General features: G+C 40.3%; 1 protein-coding gene across 1 annotated transcript in view; it reads left to right on the forward strand.

Annotated features, from left to right (window-relative positions):
- Nucleotides 1-24,748, forward strand: part of mast1a (microtubule associated serine/threonine kinase 1a) — a 78,364-nt gene that overhangs the window by 24,364 nt on the left and 29,252 nt on the right. The window contains exons 3-6 of the mRNA XM_085410111.1: nt 17,584-17,672; nt 18,312-18,387; nt 18,908-18,980; nt 23,813-23,973. Coding sequence (XP_085266237.1) covers nt 17,584-17,672; nt 18,312-18,387; nt 18,908-18,980; nt 23,813-23,973 — 399 coding nt within the window. The remainder of the gene's footprint in view (nt 1-17,583; nt 17,673-18,311; nt 18,388-18,907; nt 18,981-23,812; nt 23,974-24,748) is intronic.

A 24,748-nucleotide genomic window follows, 5' to 3' on the forward strand; every position in this document is an offset into this window, starting at 1 on the left:
CATTCATACAGCATATACCCCTTCCCTTTATCTCGTTCTCCTCCTCCCTTTTCTCTCTCTCTCTCACTCTCTTTGGTGCCCCCCCCCCCTCCCCCTTTTGCTCTGTCGCTGTACACTTCCTGGCTTGGCACGATACCCTTGAAAACAGCTCCACAATCCTCTCTCCTTCCGAGAGGGATGCTCGGCAGCCTGTTCCCCCTGTCTCCTCTCTCTCCCCGTCTCTCCTTTTTTTCCAACTTAAATTCTCATTTTCTTCATCTGTAACACAGATGACATTTCCAAATCCCTCTTCTCTCCCTTGCACACACTCCTGTAGGCATGCTCACGTGTACAGACATCAAAGAGAGAATGTGTGTGTGTGTTTTTAACTGGCCAGAGGAAGCTGACATGCCAGCGTGGAGCGTAATCGCTGCTTCTTGACTGAGCGCGAGCCTGTGTGTGTGTGTGAGAGAGTTTATTTCGGTGTGTGTACGTGTGGAGGCTCAGCTGCTCTCATGTTCATCTGCCAACACAGCCTCTGCCGCTACCAACATGTTTCGACGCACAAAAAGGTAAACGCCAGCAATATGTCAACGTGCAGTCTTTGTGACCGGTGTGGTGCCCTGCTGTTGTTAGTATGTGTTGATTCATCGGAGGAGGTTGTTGTGTTTTTCCATGATGTGTCCGTTGTCCCTGCCAACTGTCATGCTGTCTCACAGTTGTCTCCCTGTCTCCATTTAGCTTCAGCAATATGGTGTGTGTACTTGTGTGTTTGTTTTTTGGCATACATATGTGTGCGTATAATGTGCTTCTGTGCACACAGCATGTTTTTATATGTGACAGGTATATGGCAGGAGGGTTTTTATAAATGCATCATTTGTTTGCTTATACACTCCTTATGTGTGCTCATCTCTATTTTACAATACAGTCCAGCATAAGACTTGTTATTTGTATTTTAGAGTTGCACATGCTTTAGATTATGGGTTGTTAGGTGGGCTCTGTCTGGCACACTCACTCTGGAAGGTATGTGTGTGCTTGTTTAGTAGCCTGCGTGTCAGAGATAGCTTTATGAAGTGAAAGCATTTCCAGTGTCCAGGGAGTGCTTGTGTAGCAGAGAGCCAGCAGTGGGCAGTACTAGAGTGCTGGCTGCCTGGCAAAGCTCGTGCCTTCCTCTTCACTTCTCTCCCTCTCCTCCACCTTCTCTCTTTCCTTTATTCTCTGTCCCCAGCATCCTCCATCTATCTTTTTTCATTGTGTCTTTTTTCCTCCCCCATTATCCCCTCCTCGCCGGTCTCCACTGTGATTAATTGTTCTCATCTCATGTCATCTCACGGGCATTAGTCGGACTCTTCACTGTCCCTCTCCATGTGCTGTATGTGAACAGGAGTAAAGCCACCCCACTTACTGTATGTGGCTTAGAGAAAATGTGTTTATTTGGGAGACTGTATATGTCTGTTTGAATTCCCTGTATGATCTGAACTCGTGTCTATATTTACACAGATGACTGTAAAATAGCAATACAGATCCACCGCAGTATGAATTTACATCAATATGAATCCAGTGATCCTGTGCTCGTTTTTGGCTTGTTTTTGTCTTGGCAATTAGTCATTCATGAAAGTTGTTATTGATTAATTTTCTGACCGTTCGAGTTTTTATGTTTGCTGGCACTGACCTGGCACTGTCTGCAGCACTAAATATGGAAAGCTGTCAAGTACTGTTGGCATCAGATGCCTGGTTAGATTCATAATCGTGTTTTCTTATTCTTTGCTAAGATGCAAACAAATAATTTGCCAGTTCTTAAGTTTAATTTCGACAGAGATCTTGCAGAAAACATGTTTATTAAACATAATTTTGCTTTAGGGTTTTTACAGTACTGTATTTTCAAATCCGATGCCAATATCCAGGTAAATGCTGAAAAGGGGAAAAAAAAACAAAAGGCATTTTTAAAAATAAGAGTTAGAACAATGATGTTCCGTGCAAATGTATTCAGCTCCAGCCCTGTTTGTCTCCTGTGCTTCTGGTGAGTTGGCAACACATTTTCATTAGTGATCACAAAGAGTTAAGGCAGACTGCCACTTTTTCTGTGTACTTGTTGGTGAACTTTTACCTGCTTCAGTCTGGGACAATCTCGTTATTGATTAGAATAAAATAATATTTTAGACTAAAATATAAAATGCTGTGTTTTGTAAAAGAAGGTTTTGGTTATGCTAATCAGTGTACGTGGATATGACATTGTCCAGAACAGTGTACTAGCCACATTTGTTTTTAAAAAATGTATTTCATTCCTTCTTTGTAATGACCTGATCTATATTTTTCACTTTGTAAGACACGTATGACTTACCCTCTATTCTAGATCGAAACAACATCAACATCTGTCCATTTACAGTTCAGTTTTTGCCACTTTTGACCAGAGACAGGACGTCTAGGTTTCAGTGATGTTTGCTGGCTGAAACCTGGTGAACAGACTGTCTATTAACCTTACAGATGGTCAGGACTGATAATATTTGCTGCCTAGCCCCAACAGTGACATTATTTTATTATTAGCCATAGCCGCTAGCCGTTAGCCGCTACCTTAACCATAACTTAGCAGACTGCTAATGTGGGTCATTGCTACTAGTTAAACACATAACGTTAGTGTGTGCAACAGCCAGGTTAATATTTATGATAACTGTTTAAATGGGAGCTTTACTGACCTCTCGCCACAGTGTTGTTCTTTAAGACGTTTGTTGTGCTGCTGTTCTGGTGTTCAGCTGCTAGTGATGGGAGGGGCTGTGTGTCTGCCTGTCTACAGTGCTGCTGTTGTGTGATTGCACTGTTGGCATCAATCCTGTTACAAAAAGGAATATATGTATGTGCTACCTGTGATATTTACATCTTAAAAAAATAAAGCTTTATCACATTTTCATAATTTTAATAACAAAGGTATCATAAGTTCTGGTGACATCCCTGTTATGCATACTGATTTTGTAAAAGTGTTGAGACTCAATTATTGTATCAGCACGAGCACTGAAAAACATTCACCCGTCCCAGGTTCTGTGTTATAAATATCATCCCTGCTTCCTCTCTTAATCTGCGTTTTTTAATTATCTTCCTTTCTCTTTCTTTTGTGTGTGTGTTTGTGTGTGGGGTTTCTTGGCCGACTGTGGCAATTAAGAGAGATAATGCTTTGTGTCCACTCCAAACAGATTGAGCTAGAGGAAGACAGTAAAAGTGTGTGAGTAAGAAAGAGAACAGGAGGCACGAGACAGCAGCAGGAAGAAGGAGAGTGGGGTGGGAGGAAAGGCAGAGCCTGAAGCAGAGTCTCAGTGTACGTTTAAGTGCAGCCCCTGACAATAGAGTCTGAGTCCTTGTCTGCTTCATTCTGTCTTACTTGATTTCACCATCTAAAGGTAAACTCTGGAGGTTTGTTGCTCTGGATTTTGAGATCCTGAAAGAAAGGCAGGGAAACGAAAGGAGAATTAAAAGATTCAAACTGGATGACAAACAAGTGAAGGAAGTCTTAATGGCTTTCTTGCCAGAGACCTTACCTCTCTCTCACATACTGTATATATATATATATATATTCATTTTGGACATCATGCAGTGTACCAATGAACCCACTCATGATCAGGTCAACTCATGACGTTTCATCCCACTCACATGCAGGTGTTAATGTTTATTTTTCATTTGCAACGCAAAGGAAAGACTGTGACTCAGAAGGAGCGATCATTAGTATTTAGTTTTCCTGTTAGCTGAATCTTCCTCTTTACTAACTGGGCACCAAACTGCAGGCTTTATTACATGTTGCTACTCTAATCTAACTTCATTAAATATTGTAAATACTAGTTCCATTGTACCAATCTGATATGTGCAGATGTTGTTGTGGTCTCTGCAACAAGAAACTCTCAGCTTCAATAGAGCATACATTATGTTGATGGACCTGATACCCAGACATAAGTAGGTTCCACAATTATCTGCTTGAGCACATACTCAGTGGTGTTATGGCTTTTAGATGCTACAAAATAATGGTCCTTTTTCAGATATTTTTGTCAGCACAGTGTTCATGTATGAGGTTAAAAACAGGAACCTGCTTATCTGCACTTTGCAGCAGCAGATGCATAAAACCTGGGTCTGTCATTTGGTGTTTGAGCAGCTTTATTGCTCTGCTGTTTTTTATTGAAATAGCTGTGCAGAGAAAGGTAGTAAAGAAAATGTTCAGCATCGAACATGGATTCTCTTCTCCGTGCTGTATGCCTGTTGTTTGTACCGTGACAGCACCATCTGTTACTGGCTGGTGTTCAGGCTAGCCTGGACCAAAACACACAGACTGTTTTTGGTTCAACTCTGATATTGCGATGACATTATAACACAACTTATCATATAGACCCCTGAGCTGGATGACAGCCTGGCAAACCTGAACTGCATGATATCAAACCTGAATCTTCTGATAAGACATTTTTAGATAAAGATACATTTTCTTAAGTTCATCTTTATTATTCAGCACAAGGAAAGCTTTGAAATTAACTGAGCAGCTAGTGTCCGTTATTTTATTCAGTATAAATTTCTTACATGCAGAGTTATTGAAAACTCTTATTAGAGTTGACCAAGAACACTGAGCTCATTTTGATCTTGCAAACAGAAAATATTTGTGTCAAATTAGTTTAACACAAAACAAGTTGATGTCTATTTATCAGCAATTTACTGAGATTTCAGACACATATTAGAGTCGCTTTCTCCATGAGGTATGTGAAATAAGGTTTAAAGTGGATGATGTTTTCAGTAAATATGAATAGATATGGCGCACTAGTGCAAAAGTCTGTCTTATTTTGTCAGAGTGATATTGTTTTTGTGTTTGTTTATCATTTACATCCATAAAACATGTTGCAATGCTTGTTACCACAGTCATATATCGTAACCTTAGTTAAATAATTAGTTAAATGTGTTAAAGGCAGTGTTGGTCAAGTTATTTGAAAAAAGTAATCAGTAACTAATTACTGATTACTTCCCCAAAAAAGTAATCCCGTTACTTTACTGATTACTTATTTTCAAAAGTAATTATTACTTAGTTACTTAGTTACTTTTTAAAAACACGATTTACAACCTGAAGAGGTGATAAAGCGATAGATCTTTCAGCCCAATTCTACTTTTTCTACATAATCCATCATACAAAATGTAATCAAATGGAAAAGTCTCTTTTTTTTAACTTGTTTTATTAGTTTTAATCTTTTAACTTTATGCAACATTCTCTGACTTGAATAAATTAGTTTAACATTTAAACCTATTTTCTGCACATTCCAGCACATAAAATAAAATATTTTTTGTGTTTACACTCACTCTTTCAAATAGATGCAAGTAAAACACAGCAGGAAATAAATAAAGTCAAAGACTCAGCGGTCCTGTTGCTCTATTTTCACCTGTAAAGCAGGACTGCGGTAGGCGGAGGTTTACCCTGGTGCAGGTGTGCCGCGGTCAGTTGAAGAATCCGCGAGTTTCTCTGTGAGTTTCCCATTATGTCATTGGGCACTCAGTGCTTGCTTGGAAGTTTAGGGGGTTTTTTCGCTGTAAAAAGAAGTTTTCTTCCCACGCACGATGGACGCTAATGTTTTTGTCACTTTTTATGGAATCAAACTTAAAATAAGGTCAGTACTTCCACGCTTTAAACGCTGCACGCTCATACTCTCTCCTGCACTCCATATATGATCCATTGTTGATCTGCACACAGCTGTTGTCACTAACAGCGCACTCGCTTACGTCACTGTCTTGAGACATTCTGGCAAAAAATCACGGTTTTAGTAACGCAGTAACGCAGCGTTACTACGGGAAAGTAACGGTAATCTAATTACCGTTTTTGCAATAGTAATCCCTTACTTTACTCGTTACTTGAAAAAGTAATCAGATTACAGTAACGCGTGCCCATCTCTGGTTAAAGGTAACATGATCAGCCTGGATTTTCATATAAAATGTTACTTCTGTAACATTTTAAGCATCTTTTGATGACTGCAGCAGTACTTCACTTACGAACTTAACATAACGCCCTCATATTGTACCGAACAGTAGGACTAAGGCGATTGCTTGATTATTCAAATTTTGTCTTAATAATCATAAGATTGTGGGTGGGTTTTATGAATGTGAGAAAGAGAAGTTGTCTCTGCTCTTGACTCGCTTGTGATTACAAAAACTAAATATGTTTGGAAAGATGTGATTGCAGTATGCATGATTTGGTGTATTTATAAAAAAAAACAAACAACAACTTAAAAGTAATAAAAATGTGAATTAATAGATTTTGACAATCAGCTTGTCACATGGCAGACATTCAATACAACATGGTTGAGACGACCTGTTGAAGTTTAAACTGAGCTTCAGAATCGGGGTGAAAGTGACTTTCAACATTGTATGATTGTTGTTGTCAGATGATCTGGTCTGAGTATTTCAGAAACTGCTGATCTACTGGGACTTTCCCACAGAAGCATCTCTAGAGTTTGCAGAAAGGGTCCAAAAAAGGAGATAATATCCAGTGACCTGCAGTTCTCGGGGTGAAAATGCCTTTTTGAGGCCAGAGGTCCATTCTGCCTTGTATTCATGCTGATGGCCACAGTATTTCTTGGTACACTGTGATGCACACTTAACTACAGACAGAGAACAGAGCACTTGATGATCTCTATATGCACAGTAATTTTGACAGTGGTTCAAACTTCGCGACTGTAGAAAGAAATGCAAACTGAGAACAGCTTTGTTTTTGTAAAGGCACATCTATACTTCCTAGCACTAAATCATCTTGTGGTAACAGCGTTGTCACATATCTGATAAGAAAATGTCAAAATGGTTTCATTTATAGTTGAGTCATTTTTCTGTCTTGGAACACTGAGTTAATCTCCCCACTGCTATCTCCAAGAGATGTTGTGCCTTTGCTTTCTTGTGAACTCACATGCATTACCCATAATCACGTGATTTCTAATGTGTGCTAGACATGAGACTCCCTACTAACGCAAACGAGTGCTGCTCACTCATGGAAGGGTTTTATTCTTTATGAGGTGGTGGCTACGGATCATTTGCTGTGAATGAGGTCACGAAGGGAACAAAGTGAAATGCCGTTGTTGCAGTGATTCAGAGCACTTCTCGGGTCTCCACATGCAGTCTCTGCAGACAGCTGACACAGCTATCAACGCAATGTGGAGAGAGTAAAGCAGACAAACAGGAAACCAGCAAATGAAAGGCCTGATAGACACATGCAGAAAGAGCCAGATAGCTCTTCGCACTACCGCAACTTCCTGCTGCATCACTCTGCCTGAGGATACACTTCCACACCTTAACAGGACATCTGACAACACCTTCATCTATAGAGGGAATGATGTGACTGAAATAGATGTCTGGATTTTTATTGTACCCAGTACTTTATTTATTTATTTGTCATATTTATGAGCTCGGCCCTGACTGAGGCACTGCTTTGAGACCAGTGAATCTTTGAATGCCATGTTGTGTCATCATACTTTTTTCATAATACACAGAAAGCTGTGCTGTGCTGCTGCTTCTGTGATAATGTGAGCTGTCTTTTTTAAGTAGTTATAAAAATTAAGTTAAGAAATCTAATCCAACTTGAGTTTTCTCTTGATAGGAAAGAACCTTTCACGAAGGTTCACAAGGTTGTAACCACAATCAATTAGCAGTGTGCGCTGCAGCCTTTAAATTAGTCTTTTATTAGCTGTGATTGGTGTGACATGTCCATGTTGATTTGATTAAACAGACACTTTGATACTTTTTAGCAAACAAACACGTGTGAACTTGGTGAGGCGTCCAGGTTTTGTTCCAAGAACCGGTGAAGATTTCGGTACAGCTTAATATACCGTCATTCCTCAACCAACCTTAATTTATGTTCTTTATGCTAAGCTAAGCTAATTACTGATCTTTGTGTATACTCAGTGCACAACAAAACAAGACTTATAGGCATCTTTCAATTAACACCTAACAATGAATTAAAGCAGTCCAGAACAACTACAGCTAAAAGGAAATTAGTTCCATCCACAGTAACTTATTTTTGGCGTGTAGCTCTCTGCTGGCAACTCTCCATCGTTCCATGGAAAGCCAAAGGCAGAGCAGCAGCAAGACCCCAGCGCAGAGAGGGCATCCATGTTAACAGAAATGACACTGATTAAGTCAGACACATAAAGATGAAGAGGTGGGGTGGAGATCAGCTGATTTGGGTTGGGATTGAGATCAGGGGATCTGTAGATATTGCAGCTGAGCTATTAATCTGAAATCTGAACAGATTTCCCAAAAGATGTTTAACTTTAAAAAAAAAATGCAACCTAGATACCAGGTTTACATGCATACCAGGTTGAATAACCCATCTGTAGAGTACTTGGCTGCTTCTAACCATGTTGTGATACGATCTCCTCTGTGACCTTTTTTGTATCACCTTTATTGCTGCAAACAGTAGGGAAATCAGTGGGATCAGGGTCAAATCTGTTTGTAATAATACAATGTATAACAGTGAAAAATTGGTAAAAATCAAAAGACCTCTGCTGTCTACATACCGTACATAGAAACATTAAACAGAATTTCACATCCAACAAGTCCAACAAGATCCTTTTACATTTCAAACCAAAATAGTGACATAGTTGCTGCAGGACAGTGATCTAACAAAAAAAAGCACAGGTGAAAGGCATGGTTTTATATAGTATACGACCATACACCAGAGTTAAGTCTCTTTTTGCAAAGAGACATGTCGCAGGGAAGTTGCACTTGTCAGCACAGACTCACTCAGATTGATTGCAGCATGTTTACAATCTGCCTGCATTTATCAATTAGACTTCAGTTATTTTCAAACCTTCACCAACTGATCTCAGAGTAATTGCAGTCAGTCTGTGCAATCGCCTTCCAATTGAAAGTGGTCATGCAAATGTTAAAGGTGCTGTACGCTCAATCTGTGGCCAGACATTCATGGGAACTACTTGCAATCATTTACAAAATGCTAAAAATTGAGTCATAAGCTTTTGTAGAGTTCACGATCCCTTCGTTATTCATTGTTAATGCACTCTGTCAGTCTCCTCTATTGGCTACCCACATGGTCAGTCACAAGTTCAACCAGTAAGTCAGTCTGAATGACAAGTTTTCAGCAGACCGGTCACCAAATTAAACAGTCAGCCTCACTGTCTGTTAGCCAACTTTCTTATACAATCAACAGCTGCATAAACAGCTAGGTTTTAAAAAAAAAACACAGCAATGTATTAAGTAATGAATTGGCAGCAACTCCTAGTAACAAGTGAGCATTGTCCCTTTTTCATAAATTTCCAAAATAGTTTTTTGACATGCTGAAATTTTTCCTGTGACCTCTTTTATTCAATCCTCTTCTTCTATTTGTCATTTTTTAAATAGCCTTTTCTTTTCTGCCTTGTACAATGGTGAAGCTATGGGTGTTACTTTTTTGTCCGGCTTTGTCACGCTTTCCCCTCGGTTAGTCTCTCATGAGGAATAACACCAAAAGCCTCTATTTATGTCTCTCTGTGCTACATGGCATAGCAACAAGAAGGCCATGTGACTAACCCCTGCAGCAACTCCTGACATCCAGACAGTCCTGTTGTTGCTCTCCTGTTTTCTTCATCATCATTTATCTTTTCTGCTTTTGTCTTTTTTTTTTTTTTTGCATCACCTGTTTTATTTCATCTGCTGCCTGTCAGAATCACTCATTCATTCTCTCAGTCTCCATCTAGATGTCCAATGCTCAAAAAATCTGCCCACATGGCTTGATTTGGACACTTTCCCAAGTTTGGGATCGATCCAGGTCTCAGTGACCGTTTCACAATGTGCCTGTAAGAACAGAGGATGCACTAACAAGGACCAGTCTCTTAAAGGGGCAACATTTAAAGGGGCAGCATTTTATAAGGTACAGCCCTTTTCCCACAGTTGTAAATATGCACTCTATTTTAAGAGGTCCTGGCAAGAGACAGAGAATGTCACCTGACAGGAAGTGAGACTGGATGGATCGATGGTGTACCCATCGAAAAGGTCTTGTGTCCTGTGTGCCCTGTGAGTCAGCACTTAGAGCAGAAGATGACACCACTGACTGATAGACAACACACACACACACGCACACACAGAGAGAGAGAGAGAGAGAGAGAGAGAGTTAATAATCAGCAAGGTAAAGCACATTAAGCATGCACAGGCGCTCGCTCACACCCATCTGATGGATGGTGAAATGGACGTAGGTAAAAACGTGTGTGTTTCCATTCCATGTGTGTGTGTGTGTGCGTGCGTGTGGGTGTTGTGTGTACGCCGGTGGACCATGACTGATTTTCTATTTGCATGCACATGTTAGCCTATGACAGGTAAACCCCTCATCACGCACTGTTAGGCTGTTCATTCAGAATCTGCTGTCCTTTAATTGATTGTATTTAATACGGAGCTGCTGGGTTTGTATCAGTGACCATTTGTTGTAATTAGTGTGCTCAGCTGTCTGACTATAATGTGGTCAGACAGCTGAAATCTTTTATGATATCAATGAGAAAAGAAACCTAAGTGTTTCATATCTCAAACTAGTACAGTGCTGTCGAAAAGTCATGAGTCACCCTTGAGTTGTTAATGTGTTGCTAGCAAAATGGGACAAAGTTGGAGCGTTTTATTGAAATGTACAAAATAACCCCAAAACAGAGTTTGTACCATTTTAATTTTATGTTCTCAGCTCCCAGTTCTTACTTTAAGGCATACTTCATTATCACATATGAAGATCTGGATTTTAATTAACCCAAATTTGCCTTCGGGGTGAAGCTTACAATATACGTCACATCTGTGCTGATTTAAAAACAGGTTGTTTATCCTTCCAGAGAGAGACTATATCAGCCCCAGCATTGCGTTAAATATCCCAGATTTAATCCCCCACATCCATGTGTTATTGTTTGCATCATTTTTATTTTCAGTTTATTGAATTTTTGGTCGGTGTTATGGGGACTGACCCTGTGTTTTTCTCCATGGTGTGTTTGTGTGTAAGATACTAATGGCCCTATGCCAGCCAGAGGCCTGTAGGGGGATAATTGCTCGTCAAAGCTTCTGCACGAGTCATTACCACAGATTTAACCTTTGACCCCCTCGTAGTGAGCTGACCAGAGCATCATAACCACTTACAGCACTGGGTTTCATCACTGGGAGATTGGGACACAGGCAGGGGTTGTTGGCTGTCTACATGTATATTTGTGGTATGTGGTATTTAACTTCTGTATAATCACATTGTTGAGTTAAGTTTCCCTTAAGTGGCTTATTACCATGTTCTTGTTAGTTAGAAGTACTTGACGGGGACGTGAATGAAGCAGAAGCTTGTCATTGCTGAGGATGTTTGATAGTTTCTGCTACAAACCTGGATGCCGTGTGCTATGTCTCCAGCGTATTGCATATAAATTGCACCTCAGGGCTCCGTTTGTTGACTGTTTAATCTGCACTCAGCATTAATCTCATGTTAAAATTGCTCTTTGTCACTGATTAATATTAACAGCAGATTTTGTAGGAAAATCAGCTAATATTACAAGATGATTGCCTGTATATAAAAGATGGAAGTAGCACAGTGACACTACACGTTATGAATTCTTGAGCTTGGCTTGCTTCCCATGTTTTGATGATGTGGCTAGCTAGCAGTGGCTCTGACTGTAATCAAAGAGTACAGCACGCTCACATTGTAGCTTCTGTAACTTCTCACTCCAGAGGGAACCACACCCTATTTCTTACTCTTTTTAACTTCTGTTTTACTCTAAAGGAAACCATCATTTACAAAACCAATGGAACTTTGTATTAACAAAGACTTCACACTTGTGATCAAGACCATAAAGTCAGTAGTAAAAGTTGGCACCGATGTTATAAACGAAGTAAGAATTGCGATCACTTCGATCGTTTCTTCTACATAGTCAAACTTATTTTTGCAAGCAGAGGAGTCACCCCCTGCTGGCCAGTGGAATCAAGAACATCTCTTATTTAGAAAGTGAATGCTCTGAGATGGTGTACCCTTCCTATGATACCCATATGATAGCTGGGATACATGCCAGCTCCCCAGCCTTAATTTGTTGAGCAGTTAAGAAAAGCCTTAACATTTAACAAGTATGTCCACCTCTTCTTCATGCTCGAGATGTTTCTTTAGACTATACCTAGAAGCAAAAAAACAACAAAAACATGTATGTGCTATGCTTTGACAGAGATGACAATGTCACGCAGACACACTTTACTTCTACCTCCCATATTAAAAGTAGCGTCACACTCGCAGCTTTCTCGTCAGCTCTGGTCGCCGTCCACAGAGGCCCACACAATGGCAGCATGCACCGCTGACCCCAGTGAATTACACGCCGCCTGATTGACACTAACCTCCCGCCTCGCCACTAGCCCTCTGTCACACACAGATTGAGTCTGCATGATGGATTACACAATGGATTATGATGGATTAAAAAACTGGCATTCACGAGAAAAACACACAAACGCTCATTGGCTCTGTTGTGTGAGCAGACTCTGGTTCTCAGTACTGAGGTTCACTGCCGGGTGAAATCTTTTTCCACATTTTTTTGTAGGTTAGAGCTGATTCAGTCTCGTACTCACCTTAATTATTTAATTTAATACAAGCTGTCTCTTTTCTTGCTGCGCGCTCTGGTTAAAACCAAACAGTTGTAGATGACGCCGTTTGCTTCTCATGAGTGTAACTCTAAATCTGTTGCTATGGTAACATTGTACATCCCCCCCCCCCCCCAGTTTCTCTTCGTCTTTCTTCTGTATGGAGAGAATTTTCTCTTGATTGGCCTAATCTGATCTGAAGTGGTTTGAATATTTTAAAAGGAAAGAGTCTTGTTTTTAGTGACGCTTCAGCCTCTTATGTTTAAAATTCATGCATCCATGAGACGGATGACTGAATGAGCCCAAATATCACCGTCAGCCTGAAAACAGAGAAGCTGGCAGATGATGTATTGCAGGACTGTTTGGCTGTAAACTGACAAACTGTAAACTGTTTGTATTTGACTACTAAACTAGAGGCAGATTTATGATCCAAAGACGGCAGTGTACAGCGTATTAACTGCGTCTACGTTTCTCCCACACATACACACAGAGACACACAAACACACACACATACTAACATCTTCTTAACCAGACTGAAAGAAGATGAGCTCAGGCTGCACGGCTATAACCGTGACGGAGTGACTTAAAGTCACATTACCACACACACCAGCTTTCCCAGTTCTCTTATCTCCTTTGCTTTCCCAGTGAAGTGTATCCACGGCGTGTTAGTCAGAAGCCCCAACAGCCGCCTATAGCGCCTATATTCCTCACTGACTGCTACTAATTATCAGGAAGGGATATAGGGTGAACATGATTGGATTTTACAGTTAATGAGCTTTCTTAAATGATCTTATTGGTACTCACTTAGAGAAGGGACAATGGTGTAAATACACAGTTTTTATAGAGTGTGCATACCCATAAAACAGAGCAACTATAGCTACATTAGTGAGCCTTTTTGTACCGATTCACTCCCCACGATGTCACACATAATAACTGGGGCTGCAGCTAATAGGAATTGATTGGTGAATTTATAATTTGACTTTAAAATATCAAGTGAACCACATGAAGTTTTATCAAAGTAACAGTCCAAGATACAAACATATTCATTCTAACACATATAGACAATAAGAGACAGAAATGTGCGCCAGATACAGCAATGAGCAAACTGTAATGTTTTTGGTTCATCGGCTAATTATCCACGAGGACTGATTTTTTTTTCTGTGTTTTGACTGTTTCAGTTTTAATACTGTTTCATGTCTTACCTCATCACATTCCCATTTCCTCTTAAAATTGTAGTTTTAGTAAAAAAGGAACCACAGATATACCTGTTCAAACACACATTAGGGCAGATAAATAATCAGCCAATCACATGGCTTTGTTGATGCCAGAGGTTAAAGGAGAATTGCCGAAATGCTTTGAGCTGATAAAAAGACAGCTCTTACTCAAATAACCAGTTGTTACAGCTAAGGCATGCAGAAGTGCATCTCTGAACACAAAACATGCAGTAAAGTAAGTGGGCCGCAGCAGCAGAAGACCACACCCACCTCTAATAATGGGACTCTGAAACCGCTATTACACATGCGCAACAAAATTGGACAATAGAAGATTAGAAAAGTGTTGCTTGATCTGATGAGTTGCAATTTGTGCTGCAACATTTAGATGAAACGGTCAGAATCTGCGGCAAAACCATCCTAGCTGGAATCAACGGCTCAGGTTGCTCTGGTGGTATAATGAACAGTGTTTAAACAATACATCAAAAATTTAAGGCCAACACATCTGCAGCATCTGAGTAGTATCGTGTCACTATGGCCCGAAATGTCCGAGGAATGTTTCCAGCACTTTCTTGAGTCTGGATCACAACAAATTATCAGTAGGGGTGCAACGATACTCGTATCGATATTGAACTGTTCAATACGGTGCTTTCGGTTCGGTATGCATATGTATCGAACAATACAAATTTTTTTATTTATTTTATCAACTTTTCTTCTGACGATGCTGTCTGTGTTGAGAGCTCAGTGGATCTGCGTTCGACTACTCCGCCTAGGCTGCACTGTCGAGCGCAGATCCACTGAGCGCAGCGCAAGCTAGCAAGACAGAAGCTAAGCTCGTTGCAACATGGCAAATTTAACAAATTAAAAAAGCATGAACATTTTTTTGTATCGAAAAAATATCGAACCGTGAGACCAAAGTATCGAACCGAACCAAACCGTGAATTTTGTGTATCGTCGCACCCCTAATTATCAGAGTCGCTGCTAAAACTGATAAAGTGGCCAGAGAGACAATATAGTAGACATCCAACAAACAGAAACAGACGTTTTGTTAAGAGAACATAAACACGTAAGCTGAGGAAAAATTTACAAATGCTGCTATACAGCTGTTGATGATCAATATATGGTGACCTCTGTGACCTCGACCTCAGGGTCGAGGTTAGAGGTCAAGTTTTCTGAAAATCTTGTGAACAAAATAAATCAAAGATTTCCCCTTTCCAATTTTCACATTTATGCCATAGATTCATCTAGCAGGAGGCTGTGCGGCAGCGCTGGTGACTGCCAGTATTTTCATTCATATGTTGTTTAAACTTAAAATACAAGCACAGGAAAGCTGGAAATCGTGTGTGCACACATAATTATACAAAACAAACAATATTTTTATGAACTGTAAACAAAAAAGGAAAATATATTATGCAATGTTATATATATATATATATATATTAGAACAATGCAATGTAATATACAATATTGCAATGCTATTTAATTTGTGTTATTTCATTTTTTGTATAGTCTTTACTGTTATGTACTCAAATTCCTAATTATGCTGCATCAAGTTTGATGCTAGAATGCGGTTCTTTATGCCGAGGAGCACTAAAGCACTTTATGAGGCTTTCTTTTGATGTGTGACTGATTTGGCCTCTGTATGTAAGTCTGTCTAACAACAGTAACCCAAACAAACCAGGTTGCAGTAGGTTGCAAGGCACTGAGCTAGGTCGATGGTTTCAGTTTTGTAAAAGCTTTTGTAAATGTGTGTTCATGCTGGTTTTGTTAAAAACAGGACTTCTTGGTAAATGTTAGAAAGGTACACTGAAAGAGATCTCAAAAAAAAAAAACAGTGGAATATACAACCACCACGGTAGGATGGTTTTACGACCCGCCCCCCCTTTCCCCCACTGTGTCTGTCATATGTGCTCCACTTAGTTTTAACAGAATTGAAGTAGCAGGGCTCTTACGGTGACCTTTACTGGTGTGACTGGCAGTTGGAGTATAGAATAAAGAGCAGAGCTCCTATTTAACCTGTGCTACAGTACAAATGCTTAGGGCAAGATACCCTTTTGAAGCATTTCATTTAAGATAATGTTGTAATGCAAAGAGGCTCTCAACTCCACAGGAAGATTAGATGGCTTTGCCTTTGTAGGGTTTTCATTCTGCTTTTAATAGTTTAGTCAACCTTGTATTGCCTTAAAGGGGAGTTAGGGGAGAGAATGACTTTTCCTGACGTCACACATTTCAATTATTCATCATTTAGAGAGTTAATTTGGGAGAAGGAGAAAGCAATATGGATCTGGGCATGAATGGAGATATCAGAATATGGTGACACCATTTGTTGTGACTGGGGATAATAGAGAATAGGAGGAAAGTCGCAAAAAGGAGGCAGGTAGAATTAATGCTCCTTCCCAGTATTATGTGGTTTGCAACATTAGGTACTAGACCTGAAAGTGAATCACTCCCATTTAACGAGTCACTGATAGAGTGTTTCTCCTGTAGATACGATGAATCATGAATCAAAAGCTGAGAACGTGTTCTGAAGTGAAGCTTGAGTGGTGTACGCTCCAGCGATTCAGCGTTTTGAGAAAGAGCAGCAGTGAGAATGTGGATTTTTCATGCCTCTAGGAAAAAAGAGGAAGGGAAATGAAAGTGAGTTTCAAACAGGTTCAAGGAAATGTGCACTCGAGTCTTCTGTGCCTTTTTTTTTTTTATTCCTTCCTCTGCTACCCTTCCCCCTTCCTCTGTTCTCGTTTTAAGAGAGTTGAAGCAAAGTATGGTGTTAAGCCACTTCTAGCCCTCTGTCCAAAGCTAATGCATTCCCCTTAAATATTTCAATGTGCTTGTCTTCTGTTCTGCAACACTGAGTACAAGCTCTCCCTCAGCTGGCACCCACAGAGGCGCACTGCCACCAATGAAATCCTGCCAGTTAGACTTCTCAGACTGCTAGAAACAAGCGCTGAAGATTTGCATTTAAAAAGAGGATAGAGATGAGGGAGGTAGGGAGGAACTCTAAGACTGGGATGTAGATTATAGATTACAGGGTTTGTGTGTTGTGTGACCATGTTTGGGTTTTTTTTTCTTTACTCCTGGGTGTAAATGCTGTGATTGTTTTTTACTTTCTGCACAGATGTAGAGCAGCATGCTAGCTGATGCAATAAGAAGCAAACTTGTGTTGTTTGTCAGATTCGGTGCTGCTTTCTAAAATCTGCTCTGACGGGCATTAATGTGACTCACACACAGAGACATTAAAGCCCTGCGAGCAATCCTTACAGGAAAAGAGCACCTGAAAATTCCTCTTCCCTCTTTATGAGCTGTTACATAAAACAATGACCCTTGTGCACTCTCCATCAAACTGCACAGCGGCACCTCTAGTGGCGGCAGCATGTGTAGTCTTTATGGTTCAATAACTTCGTTCCTTCATTATGGTCTATACCTGCCCTCCCTGTTCCTTCTTTTCCTCCCTGTCTTCGTTCCTGCCCTCCATCAATCTAGCCTTTATATTTCACAGCGGCAGCCATCATGCAGCTGGACCTTGAGGAAATTAAAATCTGTCTTGCTTTGTCGCACTCCCCTGTGGACCTGCAGATGTCAATAAAATCCTCTATTATGTTCTGGCACATGCACACACAGAATGACATAGTGTACTCAAGATAAACAGCATGCACACTTGTGCACACAAATATTTAACTGCAGGCTATAGAGTTATTTGGGCTGTCATGTAAGCGCACGGCCAAGCTCGGCGAGTGTATTCATTAACCTGGGGCTCCCTGAGTCGTTTGGGCTGTCAGCTGTTAATTGATCTAATGAAGACAAATACTGAGGTGTTCTTTGTTCTTGTTTACGTTTCTAGTTGCAGAACCAGTAACCGGAAAAGCCTCATCCTGACCAGTACCTCCCCCACCCTGCCACGACCGCACTCACCACTGCCCGGACACATAGGTCAGTATGCCCGATGTATATGTTTTATCACATTCCCAGTTTGATTCCAGCTGCCTTTCCTGAACATCATATCAGTCTGTCCCACCGCTTGTTTCTTAGCATCTCAATTATCTGCTATGAAAGCCAAAATAAATTGTTGAAAATTTGAAATAAAAAGAAAAAAAGAAAAATTATATGAGGTGCAAAGTTTGAAAATAAAACAAAATTTACATTCACTGTTTTTACACCAGCCAAAGGATTGTCATTATATTTTTTCTGTTGACTCTTTCTGCATTTGCATGCAGTCTGCAGCTTGCTTGCATTGGCTGTGTATCCTGTCAGGTTGATCAGTAGAAAGCTGTAAAATATCCCCATGGCTGTCTCATTGCATCTGCATGCAGGAGCAGAAAAACATCCAAGAACCCGCTCATGCAAACATGGACCCATATGTTTATAAGCAGAGGGATTAGAAATGAGATGCACATTTCCTAAAGCTTTTGACACAGTTATTCTGAATATTCTAGGAAGTGAACAAAACCAACTGACTTTTAATGTAAAACAGCCACAAACAGAATGTATTTTAGTTTATTACCCTGCCCGGTAACCCAGAGCGTCTGTTTTTTTTTTTTAACTGTTTTTTCTCCATATGTATCTTATTAGGAAGCAGTCCGTTGGACAGCCCGCGCAACTTCTCACCAAGCGGACCTGCCCACTTCTCCTTTGCCTCTTCTCGAAGGTTGGCATCACTTCTTTTGTGCAAAATATTGGAGCTTGACTGCTGTTAGGATTATTCTGAGACACACGCACACAAACACACAGTGAAATCCTTCAGGGAACACACCCACTCAGTCGCACACACACGTGTAAAATGGAGCTGCAGCTTTGTCCTGGGTCTGTGTGACTGAGGCGTGACAACAGGCCGACATGAATCAGGCGAAGTGCCTGGACTTTGCCCAAACGAGTCCCCCCTCATCACTCACTCAGGGGAAGTGTCAGACTCCGGGACAGCCGGAGGAGGCCTCAGGGAAGAGAGGGATGAAAGGAGTGAAAGTGTAATTGGATAGATTGAAAGGCAGTGAAGGTGGCAGAATTGCTCCGGTATAACAGCCAATTGTCCTGTTTGGAGGAACAAAAATAGAAACTGACATTTCGAATTTTGGCTGTTAAAAGTTGTAGAGAAAAACAGTTTTTGGTTCCCTTTGTGTCTAACATATGCTTTCCTGTTTTTCACTTTTGTTTTTCATTTCTTTTCTCAGGGCCGATGGTCGCAGATGGTCTTTGGCTTCTTTGCCTTCCTCAGGATATGGCACCAACACACCCAGCTCAACGGTAGGTTTCAGCAGAAGATCGAACTCTTTGATTATCATTCCTGCAGTTTAATGTGATCATTGCTGGAATTTTTTTGTCTGGTTAATGTATTTAATGCATTTCCTTTGCCGTAAAACATATGCAAGGCTGATTTCATCATATTTTCATTGTTTATTCTTTACATCCCGTCTGTTTTTCCTGACCTTGTTGGTGCGTTGCTACATTCCTTGCTACCTGAAAGGCAAATACAGATTAATGGAACAAAAAAAGGATATAGCATTTGTCCCATTTCATTTATGCTTAATCCGATTTGTCAGATTTGATCTTCAAAAACATCAGTGTTACTGACTCATTGTTGTAAAGCTTTTGTTGCTAGAAGGCTGACTCGCTAATTTACACTTTCCGTAAGGTGGAAATGAAATTGTTCCTACTTGCCGCAGCTTTTCATATCTTACTCTGGCTGTGGGTAAAGATAAGGAGACTTATCGCATTTCAAAAATCTTCCATGCGTCTCATCCGTCGAGCCCAAGGTTGTTCATTCCGGCACCACTAAATCAGAGGGTGTTTTCTTTGGTGGAAAATAACCTACAGGCCTTGAGGGCTCAAGTCAGAATCACCACTATTAGCTATCAGAGGGCGATAAATGTCTAGTCATCATTTGATTGACATATTTCTACTTGATTATTGCCTGCATGAAGATATTTACAATCACTGAGCACATGGGCATTCAGCCTGGACAGATGATCCATACTATATATAGACAAATCGATCGAGAGGTCGCTCCTGTTAATGATGCTGGGCAGGTGTCTTGCATTGCCATCTCAGCCACCATTTCTGTAAATGTGTGTCTAAATGAGTGAATGAGAGGCAAATTGTAAAGAAATGTGCTGTGCAAAGGTTGAAAATCACTATGTAAGAGCAGTTTATTTGTCCTTCATTATCAACAAAGGCTTCCACCACCATATGTGGCAGCTGGAGCTCAGATGATACAGCGAGTGGACCATTAGTTGCTGAGTAGTTGGTTAGTCCTTGAGTATAAGGACACTTATTCCTATACAAATATTAAAGAAGGAGAATAAATGAAAGCAGGTGTATGAGAGGTTACTAGCATAATTGACCATACAACAGATGTGGCTTCCTTGGCGACAACTTTCCTCCATCTGTTGTGTATCATTAACTGCACAGCCACTGCTGCTGACTAAATGTGTCCTTGTCAGACAAAACATGTCTATCAAACTATGCTGCACAGTGTAGGTGCAATGAGCTTCATATAAACCTTCTGAAGTAAATTGTTGAGCCTCTGTGATCATCGTATTTTTTAGTAGACATTCCCCCCGCGCTCCCTTTCGAAAGTGCAAAACAGAGAAGTATGACCAGATACTACGTACGTTCATTTATAGTTTTAGCAGAGAATCATGAAAAATGACAACAAGAAAATGTGAAATGTGTATTTTGTTTTGTTTTTTTTCCTTTGGCTAATTTGCTGCCTAAGTCATGAAACTGCACCAGAACTTTACTTTCGATTTTTCTTCCATTGCTAAATAGATGAGGTGCATTTTATAGCCTGTGCATGAATATGGATTTCACTCAAAGAATTCATTTGCATATATTTACATGCACAAAATCAGCTCTGGCGCTGCTGAATTCATATTCTAAAGTTGCATGTGCTACGTTTGTTCCGTTTGAAACAATTACAGGCCACAGTCGCGGCTAAATGCCATGCATACACAAACAAGCACAACTCCGCAGTCTTTGACTTTGTAATTCCTCTTGTCAGTCCCAGATGACTGTTAAGAAGCTTTTCAGTGGCAAGAACATGCATCATGTGTAAATCAGAACTAAAAATAAGTAATCAGTTGCTAAGATATGTTCGACCTGATTTATCTGAAACTGATGACTTGGCCTCTCTGGAAAAAGTGGAGCAGAGATAATTGAAATGTAACCAGTCTGTATTCATGCCTGTTCCAGTATGTATTTCTTCATCCATCATTTCTTCACAGAGACAGAGAGAGATGATAAAGAGGGACAACAGAGACAAATAAAAGAGAGTGTAGGTGGAAATGAAACTCGATTTGAAGCAAACAGAGAGCCAAAAACAATGTTCGCTTTCTTCTTGAGTGCAAGATGTTTGCGGCATAAGAGACTACCCGGAGAATTGAACACTGCCAAGGCCCATTTGGTAAAGACTCCATTTGAGAAATGGACTTTAATGTGTTTGATGCTCAGGTGGATGCGTTGACTCATAATCCACTCCCTGTACATTTCTGTGCCGTCCTGAACGCGATTGTTCCCTCAGCCTCTCTTCTGTCTTTCGCACATCATTTCTTTCATTGACTGCCTCCCGGCTTCTCCTCACAGCTGCACGTGCAGAGACACGCACACACTGTAGATAACCCATTGATCTGTTTTTACTGAGATTGAAGGTGGTTGCTCTGTGTCTCCATAATCTTCTCCACCTCCATCACTCCTCCTACCCTGCCTTCCGTCCCATCAATCAGTTTTCAGTGCTCTCCTTGTTCTCCATTACTTGCTTGATTAGATACAGCAGGGCCGCTGTATACTGAACAGAGCAGATCAGAGTACAAGGTGTATGTGTGTGTATACCTATAGGTAGAAATGACATAATATTTTAGAGAAAAGCTACAGAAACAGTTGGAAGTGTATACAGACAGTGGATATGTAACGGTTTAAGCCTTACAGATGACACAAACAATAGATTCCTCATTTCTGCTTAGATCCTGCCTCACACAGCAAAACAGCAATTTTACACCAGGGCAGGTACAGGCTTGTCATATTACTCCCAATGCTCAGATTTATTATTATTTTTTTATATTTTTATTTCTACCTTTAACTTGTTTATAGTTGATAGTGCAGTCATGAGCTGAAAAAGCACTTTGGTCTTTTAAAAATAACATGTTGAATATTTCCCTGAAAACCTTTGTAGTGGGAAGAAACTATGTTTCGCCATATGTCGGATTATACTTTACATTTCTGTCTTGGTTCTTTGTTAGAGATAGGAGTACATTGAAAGGAGTCAGTTGAATTTGTTTGGACATCTAGCTCTTAATCACCTCCGAGGTGAGGTGTTTCGGGCAGGTCCTCCAGGGAGGAAGACCCTGATGCACATGCGGGACAAACTAAAGAGTTTACATCTCTCCAGCTGGAGTTCTGGAGAAAACCACCCTTGTTTTTCTCCAGAAGAGCTGACGGAGGTGATCATTAAGAGGGGGCTTGGGCATCTTTGCTTAGACTGCTGCCCCCGCAACCCAGATGAGCTTTAGAAGATGGATGGATGGATGGATGGATGGATGGATGGATTAAAGAAAATAATTCCAATTTTTTTGTTCAAATGGTGAGACATTCTCATTTATAATTAAAAGTTTCATAGCTTATAAGTGCAGCAGTGTCAATACACAATCCAATGGTAAATGCATTCCGCTCATACAACCTGGTATTTTTGTACCATTATAAGTGCTGTGTGCATTTGGTTCTAAGCATACAACCTATATGTTGCTGAGACTATTTTGTAATTTATTATGTTCGTGCCCTAAACCAGTAGTGACTTTATAACACATTTTATCATGATTCTGAATCTTTAAGCCACACTTTTCAACTCTTTGGAAGGATCTGCTGCTATTCACTTTTTTGAGATTTTTAGTAAATGCAGTGAAAAAGAATCATTTTATATAGAGGCAATGCTTCCAGTAAATATTCCATTCTGGGACTGACTTTATATTCTCCTATAATGCTGTTAAAGCCAAGCATTTTTTATGATCTTCAAAAATTTCCTCCTCAGGCTATTCTCAGCGGCAAATCTTTCTCACTCCATTTATAAGCCCGATGCACCTGAAATGAATCTGCATATTCTTCAAAATATATTTCAGGAAAAACATGCAGAGACTAATTTCGCTTTCTGTTTAGCCTCAAAGCCATTAAAGGTCAGAAGCATTAAGGTTGAATGACCAGTGGTTCAGCTGTGCCACCATAATAACAAAACTAAATGTTGGAGATATTTATCATATTTGTTTTTCTTTAGTAGTAAGTAAGCAGAAGTGAAGAAAGACTGACAAGTTGGAGAAATGCTCCAAATGAAGTAGCAAAACCAAATCATATAAACTTTTATTTATTCATGACATCCATCATGTTCAGTGGCATTTCCCCTCATTCTTCAATCTTGCTCTGTCTTTGGGGAACTTCTTAATTGATCATGTTGCACTCTAAGCATTGCAATTTCTATACTTTTCTTCAGCCTGCGCGAGAGTAAGACCTGAAAAGAGTTTCTAATGGATTTTTATAGCAGAAATCATTGTGTGGCCAAAGCCAACCATTATGTCCCATTGGGAGATGTGTTCATTAAGGCTCCCATTGATCCAGGCTGTTTTTTTCCTTCGGTGCTGTAGAAAAGTCTTTTGTTTAAAACCAGGCAGCGCTGCCATTAATCGCCCAGAGGCATGAGATGCTTAACCAGCAGTCAACTTTTACTCGGGGTGATTTTTTGATTCCCTGCAGTCTTTTTGCTCTGTTTTTCAGTCTGCGTTACTCTGTTTTGCACTCCTACACCAACTCCTTCTGGATATTTTTCTTGTTTCGCCACCTCTCTCCTTGTTCTTTTAACTTGGTTTCTTCTTCATTTCAGTTCTTTGTTACACCCACTCACATTATAGTACACCTTGTTCTTCTCTTCTCCTCTCTTCTCTTCTCTTGTCTTCTCTTGTCTTTGTTTTTGATGTTCTTTTTCATCACTGGATGTCTATTTTTAAACTATTGATCTTGCAGCTCTTACAGAGGCTTAAAAAAAATCAAACGACGGCCAGTTCACTTTTTAACCTTGCCTCCTTTTCATGTCTCTCCAGTCATCCAGCTCATCCCAGGAGCGTCTGCACCAGCTGCCCTTCCAGCCAACCATGGATGAGCTGCACTTCCTGTCCAAGCATTTTGGCAGCACAGAGAGCATCACAGACGACGACGGCGGGCGCCGCTCGCCGCACGTCCGTCCTCGCTCCCGAAGCCTCAGGTGAGAGCGTGACAGGTAATGGGCAAAAGACTGTTTAAGTAAAGGATCCCATCCCTCCTGTGTGACACTGGAGAATAAAGATGTCAACATCAAAGCTTTATTTGTAAATGTTTGAGTATTCTGTGTAAGACATAACAAAACTAGCCAAAATTCAACATGGCAAGCTGTTATCAAAGGACATTTAGCAGCCATTAAAGATGATAAAAGCGATTTTTATTCAGTTACTGTGCAGGACCAACTTCTTTCTGTTATTAAGAGGTGTGGAGTGCTCTCAGTCATTAATTCAGATGAGTCGCCTTTTGTGAATGTGCCAGTGCTTTATTTGGTGCAGCTCGCATTTACAAAGAGGGGACATTAGGTTTGTTAGGCCTTTTCATCAAACACATCATGCTCTGTTTTGAAGATGTGTCTACCTTAATAAACAGTACTTAAGTCCTTGCTGTACCGGCACCAATGCAACACTGTAAAATGTCCCTTTATCATGGTATAGCGATAGGTTTGCAGTAGTACGCAGGACACAGTCGACAGAGGTGGAAAGTAACAAAGTACAAATATGTTACTTGAGTACCTGCACTTTACATGACTAGTTATTCTTCTGACATGTTTCTTTACTTTTCGTAACAGTATCTACTTTACTGTTACCACTCTAGGCTCTAGTTTTAACACATTTTAGGAGAATATTTTGCCTTTCACACATTAAACCCATTTGAACCTAAATAGAGGGAACATGAAAGACAATCCTGTTGGTGGATCCAGCATCAGTGCTTATTGCTTC

This window comes from Rhamphochromis longiceps, linkage group LG6 (genome assembly GCF_057381845.1).
Source record: "Rhamphochromis longiceps isolate RC_006_pf linkage group LG6, R_longiceps_female_GT1.1, whole genome shotgun sequence".
Lineage (NCBI taxonomy): Eukaryota > Metazoa > Chordata > Actinopteri > Cichliformes > Cichlidae > Rhamphochromis > Rhamphochromis longiceps.